The following is a 13,143-nucleotide window of genomic DNA, read 5'->3' as shown; positions in this document are numbered from 1 at the left end:
TTCACGGGTCTCAAGTCTGGGCCTTGACCTCCCAATTCTTTAGAAAAAGCTAAGAATCATAGTTAAATTTGAGAAGGTGTCTAATTTTTTTCCTATTCCTTCGAAAACAGTACTATCATTTTTGATCACTTCTACAATCATTATTTTATTCACTTCAGTGCCCCTTGTCTATAAAGTCTCAAAACACATGTGGGAAATGCCAGCTTCTGATTACATTTGTAAAATTCCAACCTTGACCCCAAAGCTGTGATTGTTCAAGATGCCAGATACACAGAATTTTATTACTGGGCTTCAGGAGAGCTGTCCAATCATATAAATCTTGATTCTTACACAAATCCTCCTCTGGGAGTTAAGATCAAAATAATACTCTGATGATGCAGTTGTTCAAGTGAGCCCAGCCAGACTTCACGATAAAAAGAGATTATAAAGAAAGGCCACACAATCTTCTAGAGTTCTTTGTCCACTTTTGAATGGTAGCTCTCAGGTTTCTCGTTTGTAACCAGACAGTCCTTAACTGAGAGTTTACAAGACCCTCACAAGGTGTCAGAGCCTGTGTGATAGCCCGACCCTCGTCCTTCAAAGCATTCTCTCACAACCGGACCTGTGACCTGGCAGGACAGTTGCTGACAAGGACAAGAGAAAATGGACAGGGGTCTACCCTAAGTTATCAGAGCAAGAGCTTGATGAGTCATTGGTTCTGGGAGATGTTAGCCCACACATGGTAGGGGTGGGAAACTGGAAGGAGGTTAGTAAGGCTTTGTGAGTCCCTCTCAGGTGGGTGCCATTGGCCATTTACTCATTGATCCTTCATCCAAAGCAAAGGGGATTAATGTATCCAAGATCTTAACAAGAACATCTCTTCGATGGTTTGTCAAACATCTAAAGAACTTACATGATTATAAGCACCCTAACCATCACCTGCTATAATGATCCTTGTTTAATCTGGCCTAATGTGTACCAGTGATACAGCTATTAGAGTCAACTGAGGCTCATGGGGAATGACAGTGAAGAACCTCAGCCACGCTCTCCACAGCGTTTGATAGGGGACCCCTAAAGCTTCTTGGGGTTACCCTCAGAGAAACTTCTGGAACCTTGTTTGGGTGCAGGCAAGTCAAGGAAAGAAGTTTGCATGTTGAAGGCCATAGAAATGCTGAAGAGATCTAAGACCTCACAGACTCATGCCAAAGACCCAGAGTCTGTATCATAAACAGCTGTGCGCCACCACCATCTCTAGCTTCTTGCATAGTGACAGGAATAGAGAAGGAGCATAAGAAACATCTGTGCAATCTTGAAAAAATAAGCATGGTCTAAGCGGAAAGATGACTCTGCTGTCATCATCTTCAACCCAAAGTCCTGAGGAGAAAGATGAGGGAATTTTGTGAAGTCTTGAATCCACCATCCACAAGTGCAAACTCATGGACTTTGTATCATCTTTCCTGAAAGTTACTATTTTAAAATCATGGTGGATTTTTAAGTGACTATACTCAAGGGCATATGTACCAAGATTTTCAAACAATAGAAGCATGGACAACAGTATGGACTTCTGTATATGGCTTTTATAAATAAATGGCATTGGACTTCAAAGATCCAGTTACCCCTTCCATCTTCAACAGAAGGAAGCTCTATTCTGTTCCCAGAAAACTCTTGGATTTGGCTGTTATCAGCTTCTGGACGTACAGTGTGGCTCAGGGTCACTGTGTTGGAAAGGGCAGTGGTTTGTGGAGTCGGAATCTGAAGTTTCGAATGCCCGCTTTTGCCTCCTGAAATCCACAGTGATGATTGCAACCTGAGTCTGCCTCAGTCACTTCCCCGGCTGCTCTTCCTGCCCATGATCTGGAGAAATTAGTAAGCATTTTTTAAAGGTATTAGAAACATATTTACATTTAATAGAGATCTTTATTACTAAATTGTTCTTAAAAATGAAATGACAAAAAAAAATGGCACTAGAAGAGAGAGCTCTGTGAAGTCAGCCCCTAGGCTTGGGGAGACTAGCCTACAGAGTAGGTATAATCTGTCCTCATCACCAGAGCCAGGATATCACCGTTAAGTTTGGAGAAAAGCAAGGTTTTGCTTGTGCAAGAACTCCCTCAGAGTGGATGCTGCATGGCAGTATGGCCACTTGGATCCCACTGATGGTGTCTCACCCAGCCTTATCATCCTTTCCAACCCTGTGAGAGAAACGCCACCTCTTCTGCAGCCGAGTTCAGTTATTACAACAATCTGTGATCGTGACTCTCTGTAAAACTCAACAGATCTGAAAGCTAAGAACACCAATTGAGCCAGGAAGTCCAGAGATCCTGTGTATTATTGTTCTCAGGTGACATATCACAGGAGGTGATGTCTAAGAAATTTTAGGTCACTCTGAAAAATGAGATGAATGAGCTTGACTAAGACAAGTGTGACAGGTAAACCAAGAATGAAGAGTCTTCACCTTAGCCAGAGATGCCTTCTGGGCCATGCTATCTGTGGGCTGGCCCTGTCTTTCATTGTTCAGCATTTCACAGCTTTGTTTATGCACTCTTGCTTTAATATGCCATTCTCCTCCACTTTCTTCTATCTTGTGCTCTTGTGGACTCCATAACGTCTATAAGAATGAAGGCGGGGCACACAGGCCCAGTTAAAATCTCCTCTTCCCAATTTTCCACTTGGCTGTGCAGCCTCCAGGAGCATATTTCATCTAGAAACAAAGACCACATGGAAACCTCAACTAGAAACATAGCCTCTCATCCACCCATCTTTTGAGGCAAATATATATTGATGACCAGCAACAGTGTCTTCTCTACCCAGAGGACTGAAAAAATAAATTTTTATTTTTTTATGAAGAAGGGAAGAATGTTCTTGCCATTGCTAGAACCCTAGGGCTTCCACATAAGGCCCCAGCATTGCAGTCCAGTCCTAGTTACGGGCTTTGGATTCATGTGTGAAATCAAGCTGAGGATGGAGGCCCGCCTGGCAGAAAGCTTCAGGCCCTTCAGGAGGTGGCCATTGATCCGGCAGGTGGGGAGCTGTAGAAAGGGGGTGGGAGGGAAGCTCCTCAAATAGCTATGAGGAGCCCAGGTGGGGAAGATGAGATGGTAGTACTGATTAATGCTGGGAACTAAGAGGGCTGCCCTGCTTTCAACACACAGCCCCATATATGCACCGTGGGGTTTATTTTAGAGCAGTGTTCAACACCCATCCTCACAGAGAAGCAAAACCTTAGATTGCCAAGTAAGCCAATGATTGAATGCAGCCCCTCCATTGGAAAACAAAGCATACATCATTCTATCTTTTGAGTTAACGAGCATTGAGAAGTGGTCAGGTTTTGTTTTCTTTTTTCTTGTTTTTCACAGTGACATCCATTGACCTGCACCTTACATTCCCTGTAAGATGCACCAAGGAGAAATGCATCTTATTTAGAACACCAAGCATTCCGCATTCAAGTCTGTGTGGGCACATGTGTCCATGGAAAATTCAAGAATGGCAAACAGATACTCTGGCGGTGTATTTGACTAAAGACTCGGCCCACTTCCCTAGTGCATATCAGAGATGATCCCAAGTTTGCATATTTCTAAGTTCCAGCTCCCAGGAAACCCCTCTGCCCAGACAGGGAACACTTGTTCTTATATGGCTGCTTCCCCCAAACGGAAGTTGGACGCTGCTCTGGGTAGACAAAGGGCAAGTTCTAGTTTTCCATAAAGTTGAACACACCTGACAGAGCAGGAGCATGGCCACGTTTGCAGCTTCCCATCCTCCTTTTTCTCCTGTTTTCCCTATCCCTGTGTCTTCTTGTATACGATCACATTTCCAAACCCCTGGACCATAGAATGAGTTGAAGTTCCTTTTGACCCTTCCTGGAGAATGTGCTTGCTCTCCTTCTCTCTCTTGTCATCTTGTCTTTGGTTTTATTTTCCCCACCATGGCAGGTCTGTCCCAAATGTGGGGCGCATGCCCCCGTGTCCCCTGAGCACCTGGTATGGTTACGTGGTAGGCAGTGTTGCACTTACTTGATCCTACCTTAAATGTCCTGTCTTTTATTCCCCAAGCGCACTATCTGGATAGGGTAGTTAAAGGTATGGTCTTCCTTCCTCTATTTTCCTATTGTCTTTGTGTGTGTGTGTGTTTGTGTATGAGCATAAAAGAAGAACTATGTATATAGACAATGTATATACACCCCAGAAGCATGGTGTCTAGATGGTGCCACATCCCCAGCTTTGTCACAGCATTCGCCGCCCAGAGGGTGGGTTTTTGGTCACAAGGTGGTTGATATACCTGGAGCGTCATTCTTCCCCCTAAAGTGTGTTTGTGACATTACCATTGTGCCGTTGTCCTTCCCTCTGCGCCCACACATACACCCCTCACTCTTTCTGCCCCATCTTCTGTCACCCTGCCCATCCCTTATAGCCCCTAGTCCATCAGAATTAAGATACTGAGGACCAGGGTGGGTGGCCTGAGAAAAGAAGAGGCCCCAGAGCAAGCTAAGACGTCTGAACAAACTCCATTGCGTTACTGTTGTCAGGTTCATTCACCCAACAAGCACATATGAAGCACCTGTACTACTAGTGCTGTGTGTCAGATGCTGTGACAGGCTCTGGGCAACTGGGGACCTCAGGGAGTGGGTGGTCTGTTTGCTTGGGTTTTTCTTTTTTTTCCTTTTCAGAGAAGGCCCGAGTTTGGTAAGGTTTACGTTTGAGGAGTGTTCCCTATAGGCAAAGTAATTCCATTTTCAACATCTTCATTAATTAGCTAGTGTCCCATTTTCCAAATAGGCCTGATTCCTGTAAGAGTAAGTCTGGGAAAGATCAGATATGTGTGCACGTAAAAGACCTCAAGCCCCCTGAGGAGAAATATCCTGCCATATTCATCGTTTTATCCTGAAGTCCTAACATATCACCTGGCATAGATTATGTGCTCAGTGGTTAAGGACAAATGCTTCCAAGTCAGACCGCCTGAGAATGAATCCCAAGTCCACCAGTAAACGAATTAGGTGACCTTGGGCAAGTTACTTAACCTCCCTTCACTTGGGAGTCCTTGTACAATGAACTTGGTAACAGGACCTGCCTCATAGGGTTGGCGTTAGAATCAAGCAAAATAATCACTGCAACGTGCTTAGCACACAGGCAGGGATGATGCTCAATAAACGTTAGCGATGCTATTTTATCATTGTATTCTTATTCTCACCCTTAATTTGGAGAACTTCATTAACCAGAGTCATTGTTGAAATTGTAAAGAAAATGGCTAAATTGGCTTTTAATAAGAGATAGAAACTGCTGTTTAAAACCTTATGGAAAGGGTTTGGGGCAAACAGAAATGACTGAATGCTTTCCAACCAGAATATCTTTGCCAAGTACAGGAAAGGTGTTAGTGGGGCCCATCAGATGGATGCCTGGTGTTGAGAAGCAGGGTTCCTTGCATTTTACATGCTGGTCTTCAACTGAGAATATAGTCATTCCGGCAAGAGAGTGTAGTCCCTGTGCATTTCACACATAATCATAATCAGAGGAATCTTCAGTATGGATTAAATTTAATAATGTTACCATCTATTTGGTAGAATTTTTTCCTACTATCTGAATTTTTTTCATATCCATGAGTCTTAAGCAAGTCCTTTGAATTTTTTTAAGGGAGAAGATATAACTATACTCATTTTATTGGAAAAGGAAATTGAAGTTGAGGGGCCCACCTTGGGTCACCGCTGTAGTGAGTGGCGGAGCCAGGATTTTGAATTTCCATATTTCTAGCTTGCTATCTTCTATCACCATTCACCAAGAATGTCCCATAATTTCCAATATTCTTCCTCCAAACCATGCCTTCCAAACTGGCACTCTCACCAGGAAGTGACACATATTCTCTCTCAAACCACCTGTTCTGATCTTTAGTTCAGAAAATATCACCAGACCTTTATTTGGATTAGGCCAATAAATCATAACTTGCTTTAAAAGACAAACTTTTTTTTACCAAAATTTCGGTTTTAACCAGGCCCCCATCCTGCTGACTTTCTGGTATAATGGATACTAATCCTAAAAAAAAAGATTTCAGAGACCTGTACCGTGCAAACTCAGGACTTGTCAGATTAAACTATCATGCCGGCAAAGACAAGTCGACTTTTGTTCTTTGTTTTCCATTTGCATCGGTAGAGACTAAAGAAACAACATGCACTTAACAGATATGTTGAACTCTTCCTAAGTGCCAGAAAATGTGGATACCACACCACAGAAATGCTTCCTATTCTTGTATTGCCGGCAGTCTGGCAGAGTAGATACTAATAAAACAAATAATCCAACAAGTGTGATGAGGGTTATGCTAGGAGTTGTCCAGGGGCCACTTAGCAAGAAGACCCCCCCCCTCCCCGCAATTGAGGCAGTGCCTTGTAGACCAAGATTGTGAACTTTAGCAGAAGCATATGAGAAAGCCACTAAAGGTTTTTAAAAGCACGATGATGGCTTGATGACATTTGTGATTTGGAAGGATCAATCTGGCCATATTGGGGAAAAAAGAGTTGAGGTGGAACATTTGGGGGCAAACAGACCAATTAGGAGACTCTTGCCATCATCGACGTGGGAGATGATGATGACCTTGTTTAGGGAAGTGACTGTAGGGATGAAAAAGTACAAGAGAACTGGAAAGAGAACCATAAAGAAAGGGACATTCCAATATATGGTAGGGTTAACACACAGCCCCTTTGCCACTTAACTAAAAACTATCTTCAAGGATTCAGAAAGTCTTCTTATCATCTTACGCTAGCTTCAAGGGGACTTCTTCATAGGCTTACACAGAAGGCTGAAGATAAAGTGGTCCCTTGTCATTTAAAGGGCATCTTTTCTTTTGAAAAGCTTAGGCCTTCTCTAAACCTTGAAATTACATTATTTTGGCTCTAGCAAATGCCTGATGTGAGTCCTTCCAGAGGGGATTGTTAATGTCAGTTTGGTTCTCTGAATTATTGATGAGTTACAGAGTTTATAGAATTAATGAGCTTTAGTGGTGGGTAAGGATGGGCATTTTGCTTTAAGAAAGTCAGCAAGTCACCCCAGAGGAGGCTTCCTCTTCCTGGCTAATGGGGGTGTGATTACTCCAGAAGCAAACTCCTGGCTGAAAGCAAACCTCATTTAACCCACAAGTACTCAGAGTCCCTCTGAAACCCCGAAACCGGTAGGACAGTGCAGACCCCCAGGGTATAACTTGGTCCATTTGAAGAAACTAACGGTATTTAAAGTGTTCCTATGATTTCACAGATAGAGCTTCCCCTCCCCGAGAACGCACGCCAAACAGCACAGAACGTGTGCACTCGGCATCGTGGGCTAAGCCGAGCTCACTGGAGCAGGGATTCCCAAAAAGGGCTTTGTGGAATGGAATATTCCACATTATTATAAGTGGTTATAGGGGAAAGAAGGTTCTGAGGTCAAATTGGAAAATGTCCTGATAATCAAATAAGCAAGTTTCTTTATTGTCAGACCCTCAGAGCCTTTAACGTATTAATGTTCAGTGTGACTTTCTACAATGAGATTATAGCATAAAACGTTTTCCAAACTTACTTGACTGCAGAAGCTTGTTTTTGAGGACCTCATAGAACTGGCATTCTGCAAAATTCACTTTGAGAAATATTGTTTGAGAGTATGAGACCCATTGTAAGTCCTTCCTGGAACAAAGCAAGGTGTAGGTAAATAGAATATGAAATTATCGAGGGCAGAGAGAATTAACACACACCTGCCTGGCATCCAGTAGGTGCTGAGTAAAGTTTGCTGAAGTTAAGAACAGTATCATCAAAATTACAGTTGTTTTGACCCTCTCAAATGGGTCGGTTGTACTGGAAGGACCTAACGCATCATCTCATCTGAACCTTCATTTTATAGATAAGAAAATTGAGGCCAAAAGAGGAAAAGTAACTTTGCAGAGATCTCACAAGTTAGGCAGCAGGTACCAGAACCTAGGTCTCTTGTCTCATTCATTGATTCAACAAATACCCTTTGAGTACCTGCTATGTGCAAGGCACTGGGTTAAAGCCAACATTGCCTTTATGGAGTTTATATTCTAATGGAGGGAATAAGACATTAAACTAATTGCAAAACTAATAATTTATGTATACTTGGGACACTTGCTTCCAAGGAGGACAGAGCACTAGGAAAGCATGAAGCGGTGGGCCTGGGCTGGGACTCGTGGCCTTGAACCCATCTTGCTGCCTCCCACTGAGCTGCATGTTGACCCCCATGACCACGTTGCTGGGCTTGTCTTAGCTGTCTTTGGCAGGGTTTGTATTATGAGAACCATAGCTCTTGACCCAAACATTGATACAGCTGGAACTGGCAAAGGTTATTTTCTGATTTGTGAATTTCTTAGTGAAGTTATACAATATTAAGACAAATCAATCCAATAATAATAATAATAGCACCTATCATTTATTGAATGCCTACTTACGTTACCTACCCTGCTAAATAATTAACATACATTATTTCCTTAATCTTCTCAGCAACTCTTTGAATTAGGTATTACCTCCATTTTACAGATGATAATACTGAGGCAGAGAGAGTTAAATAATTTGCCAGTCATCCCATGGGTAGTAACTAAAAAGGTAGTATGGGGATTTGAATTGAGGTCTGCCCAGTTCCAAAGTCCACATTGTGTTACAACACATGGTTTTAATTTACAATTTAGGATTAAATGGTGTGAAATTGGAACTGCCTTAGAAAACCAGGATCTGAAAGAATAACAAAAAGTTATTTAATTTAAAAGTAATATGCGTGAAGTGTCTAGCACAGTGGCAAGCCATGGTAGGCCCTCAGCAGATGGCAACTGTCATGGTATCACTGTCCTGAAGCCTCTAAACCAGCAGGTGGCAAACTACAGGACACAGACCAAATCTGGCCCATCACCTGTTTTTGTAAATAAAGTTTTATCAAAACACAGCCATCATTCATTTGTAAGTTATGTCTGGCTGCTTTCCCACTACAATACCAGATTTGAATAATTGCAACAGAGACCCTATGGCTCACAAGCCATTTTAGCCATTTAGCCACAAATATTTTAGAATATTTATTATCTGGACCTTCACAGACAAAATTGGCTGCTTTGATCTAGACAAGTGCCTCAGGTTTCTATGTTGCCGTTCTATGAGCCCTATGTGAGGTTTGGGTACAACTCATGATACTGTATGCCTTCTGCTCAAAATAGAAGGTAAAGGTCAGTAGAAGATTCATATACTGTCTTGAAGCTGTAGGTCAGGCTTTGTGCATCATGCACACATTATATTATTTAATCCCCTGCGAAACCCCATTGTATAAGTAGGCTGGGGCTCAAAGAAATTAAATAAGGTCGTAAAAGCCACTGAGTGCTGAACCAGACTGGTAGGGCATCCAGGCTTATATTCTTTGCAGCTGACAGGAGGCTACATCTTGGAGCAAGAGAAAGCAATCTACTACCATTCTTAACCATTGGACTCAACTTCCTTCCTCCAAGACTGATTTCAAATACAAATGGGGCTCCATTGAAAGGCAGTTCCTGCTGGGTGGATAAACATTCAAATGGAACTAGTCAGGGAAAGAAGGGGTCCCTAATTGCTTGGACCGGGAAGGGTGGCTGGTGTTGGGAGCCGGGTCCGATGCCTGGCTGATCACCTGCATGCCACAGTACAGTTCCTGAGCTTGTACGCCTGCTGTCTCGGTCACCTGTGGGGGAGCCATGCTGGTGGCTTCCCACCCTTCCCGACAGGCTTCTGCTGTGCAAAGACCAGAGTCCACATTTGCTTCTAAACTTCTGCAAGGATCCCTCCTAGGCTTGGAGTGCACAGTCAATAACTGTTTCTTCCTTTGAGTGACAAACACGGTGGCCAGAGTGATTGATTGGCTGCTGTCTGAACATCTCAAATACAAATGAACATGTTCCTTTCTTTTACTTTGTAATAAAAGTCAACTATCAACAGGCCTTGAAACACTAAAGTTTTATATTCTAATTGATGGGTCATTCGGGGTGTCCCCGCCTCAGCCTACGTCTTGTATGGGACAGCTCCATTCACACTGGTCCCATTTAAGAATAAGGGGTCAATTTTCAGTTATTTTGTGGCAGAAGATTTACTTTGTAGCCATATTTGTAGCAGTTTGCTGCTCATAACAATAAATTAAGTCTTATAGATGACTTTGACGTCCGTACCCTTCCCTAAGACTGAGCAGGGCCAGAGAGAAGACACAGAGGGCAGGCCAGTGAAAGGTGTTTTTTGAAAGCCGCTCTGAGGAAGGAGTTGACAGGTGTTAAAATGAAGACTTGAATGAAAACCAAGGGCCAAATAGAAGCTGAAGGGAACCATGTAACTTAACAGATTCTCAGACATAGATTTCTGAGCCATGACCTCAGAGAGAAGGGTTTAAAAGGGTAGTAATAAAAAACCTGTAAATCTACTTGACTAGTAAGGATAACTCCCTACCTTATGATATGGGCAAAACGGAACCATGGCAGAATCTAAACATCGCCTGACCCTTCCTGATGCAATCACCCAAGCTTCTCTCAGACAGATGGCCACTCCCGTATCAGGTTCCCACCAGATTTTGTACATCTCCCCGAGGGCATTTAGCAGTGAAATATTTTGCTTATACAAATCTGTCTCGTCTGATAGGCTGCATGCTCTTCAAGAATAAGAAGTAGGTCTTATTCATCTCTGTACCTCCAGTGCTAGCCCAGAGAAGGTGCTTGATAAAAGGCAGGCACGTGAATGTACAGATGAACAAAATCAGGGAAGGGCAGCCTGCCCGTACCTGCGTTTGCAATCCCAGACAGCCCTAGCTAGTCTCTCTCATGGCAGTCATCGGGGTCTTCTGCGTGTAGAACCCTCTTCCTAGTGGTGATACATAAGATGGGAAGGAGAAGACCCAAGGGCTCTTCCTCAAAGCAAACAGTTGTTTAGGAGAAAATGGGGCAAAATAAAAGCCTAGGGTCAAGTACAAGTAACAGTACAATGGTAGTTGACCCAGTAACAAGTGCTGAAAAAAGGATAGCCCTTCTAAAATGAGACCCAGAAGTGCTGAGGGAACATAAGGAGTAAACGGAGAGGTGAGTCCTTTGTTCCAAACAGCCCCCAGAAACGGGAAAAACACACGAGAGTGAACATGGAGCAGGGATCAGGCAAAAGTTTCCATCGGTCACCTTCTGGCAGGCTCCCATCCACGGGCTCCCCCTTGGGCATCCTGATCACTTTTGAAAGGGGGGACATTCACTGCAGAAGGTGTGAGTTTCAGACCTGTCCCCACCTTCCCAACTGTGCCACCTCCTCACCGGGCGGCCTTAGCAAGTCCTTCCACCTGGGAGTCTCGGTAGCACCCTCGGCAACGTGGCGCTTCCCAGCGATCCCAGCCTCCCTGGGTGCTGAGGGCATCGGCATGCTGGTGGACGTGAGCGCGTTTCCCAAGCAGGCAGGAAGAGCGTGAGTGTGTGTGACCGCAGGTGGCTGTGGGCAAGCAGACCTCGATGCCGTATGCTTTGCCTTGCAGAGGGTTGCCCTGGCTTGTGCAATGGCAACGGCAGATGTACCCTGGACCTGAATGGCTGGCACTGCGTCTGCCAGCTGGGCTGGAGAGGAGCAGGATGTGACACATCCATGGAAACCGCCTGTGGTGACAGCAAAGACAACGATGGAGGTAGGGCTCCGGCACCTGGGGACGCCATGCAGCTCGGGCGGGGGTCGGGCAGGGGCCCAGGGCGGCGGGCGGGCATAAAACTGCACGTGTGGTCAAAGGAATGAGTACATGTCTCTAGTTGTTCCATCTCAATTAATTTAAATGAACTAATGGAAATGAAATTAATGGCCATCTGACAGCCAGCGGAGGGGAGAAGCCATATGGAAGAAAGAATTTTCTAGCAATTCAATAGTGGGATGGGTTACCTGGCAAAGTTACACAATCCCCCTCACTGGAAATGGACAAGAAGAGGCCCGTCCAGTTTTGTATTACAGAAAGTGGCAGAAAGGATGCTTCTCCAGCGGAGGGAGGTTGAGTTACCTTTGGTTGAGATGCCTTCTCCCCTGATTCTGGTAGTAACCCCCAACAAGCCACCTTTGCCCCCACACCCTCTGTCCCTGTGGGTTTGTAATAGAATTGGTCTTAGTTAATAGGTTTTTTTCAAGTGCTGCACAGTCCAGACCCTAAGGAAGAGAGGCCTAGTCTTGTGGAACATTTCTCAGCTGAGAGAGAAGAGACCAGGGTTCTAATCCCTATCAATCCCCTGTGTATCCCTAAGCAAGTTACTTGATGTCTCTGGGCCTCACACTTCCTATTTATGAAATGCGGCAGTTGGATCATGAGGACCATTCCAATCCTTATATTGGTCCTAGCATTAACCTTCTTTCTTCTGTTGTGTCACTTGGATAAATATAATCACGATGTGCTCTACTATCCCTCTTAGAAGATGGGTTGATCCTTCCTAACTCTCCTAATCTCAGAGGGTTAGTAGGAGAGATTAAAAAGATAGAGAAATGAAAAAAATTCTTGTGCTCCATAAATATCCAGAGTTCCTCCTATGGGGCCAGGCCCTAGGCCAGGCACAGCGATGACAGAGTCCCTTCACCCTTACACGCCTCCAGATGTCACCAGAGCGCTGGCTGGCGAGGGACCAGCAAAGCCGGCAGGCAGAGAAAGACCCTGACGCACCTGACAAGAAGATGTTCCTTCTTCGTGTAGTTCGGTCCATGAAACCGCTCCTGAAATGCTGTCACGCGTCTTCTCAGCTGTGACATAGTGACCCTCTGATGGGGTGTGTCTGTCTCATGCCCATTTCAGAGATGGGGAAACTGTGGCCCAAGCATGCAAAGTGGCTGTAAAGTGAGAATAAGAATGCTTGCCCTGCAGGGTCGCTGTGAGGATGGCAGGTGCACTCAACGTGCCTGAAAGGCAGCTCAGCACAGCGATGAAAAGTGCGGGATCTCTACCCAGGCGGCTGGGATTTAAACCCCGGCTCTCCCATGTGCTGACTGCAGGCCCCTGAGTGGGCTCTTCAACTTCTCTAAGCCTCAGTCCCTCACCTGCAAATGTCAGTTCCCGTTGTCCTGCGCCTTACTACCTGTAAGCACAGAAGCTTGATATTTATGATAAAAATAAATATATACCCATATATAAATCATTATTTTTAAAAATTGGAATTATGCTCTCTATGAAATTTTACACTATTTATTTCACTTCAGATTATAATGTG

At 44.3% G+C, this 13,143-nt stretch overlaps 1 protein-coding gene across 1 annotated transcript in view; it reads left to right on the top strand.

Annotated features, from left to right (window-relative positions):
* TENM4 (teneurin transmembrane protein 4) overlaps positions 1–13,143 on the top strand; it is a 713,747-nt gene that overhangs the window by 603,208 nt on the left and 97,396 nt on the right. The window contains 1 exon segment of the mRNA XM_034995151.1: positions 11,448–11,594. Coding sequence (XP_034851042.1) covers positions 11,448–11,594 — 147 coding nt within the window.

The sequence above is a fragment of the Mirounga leonina genome, unplaced genomic scaffold, assembly GCF_011800145.1.
Source record: "Mirounga leonina isolate KUSES-001 unplaced genomic scaffold, KU_Mleo_1.0 Mir_92, whole genome shotgun sequence".
In the NCBI taxonomy this organism is placed as follows: domain Eukaryota; kingdom Metazoa; phylum Chordata; class Mammalia; order Carnivora; family Phocidae; genus Mirounga; species Mirounga leonina.
Note: the sequence above shows the minus strand (reverse complement) of the source record. Positions and strands in the feature narration are given on the sequence as shown.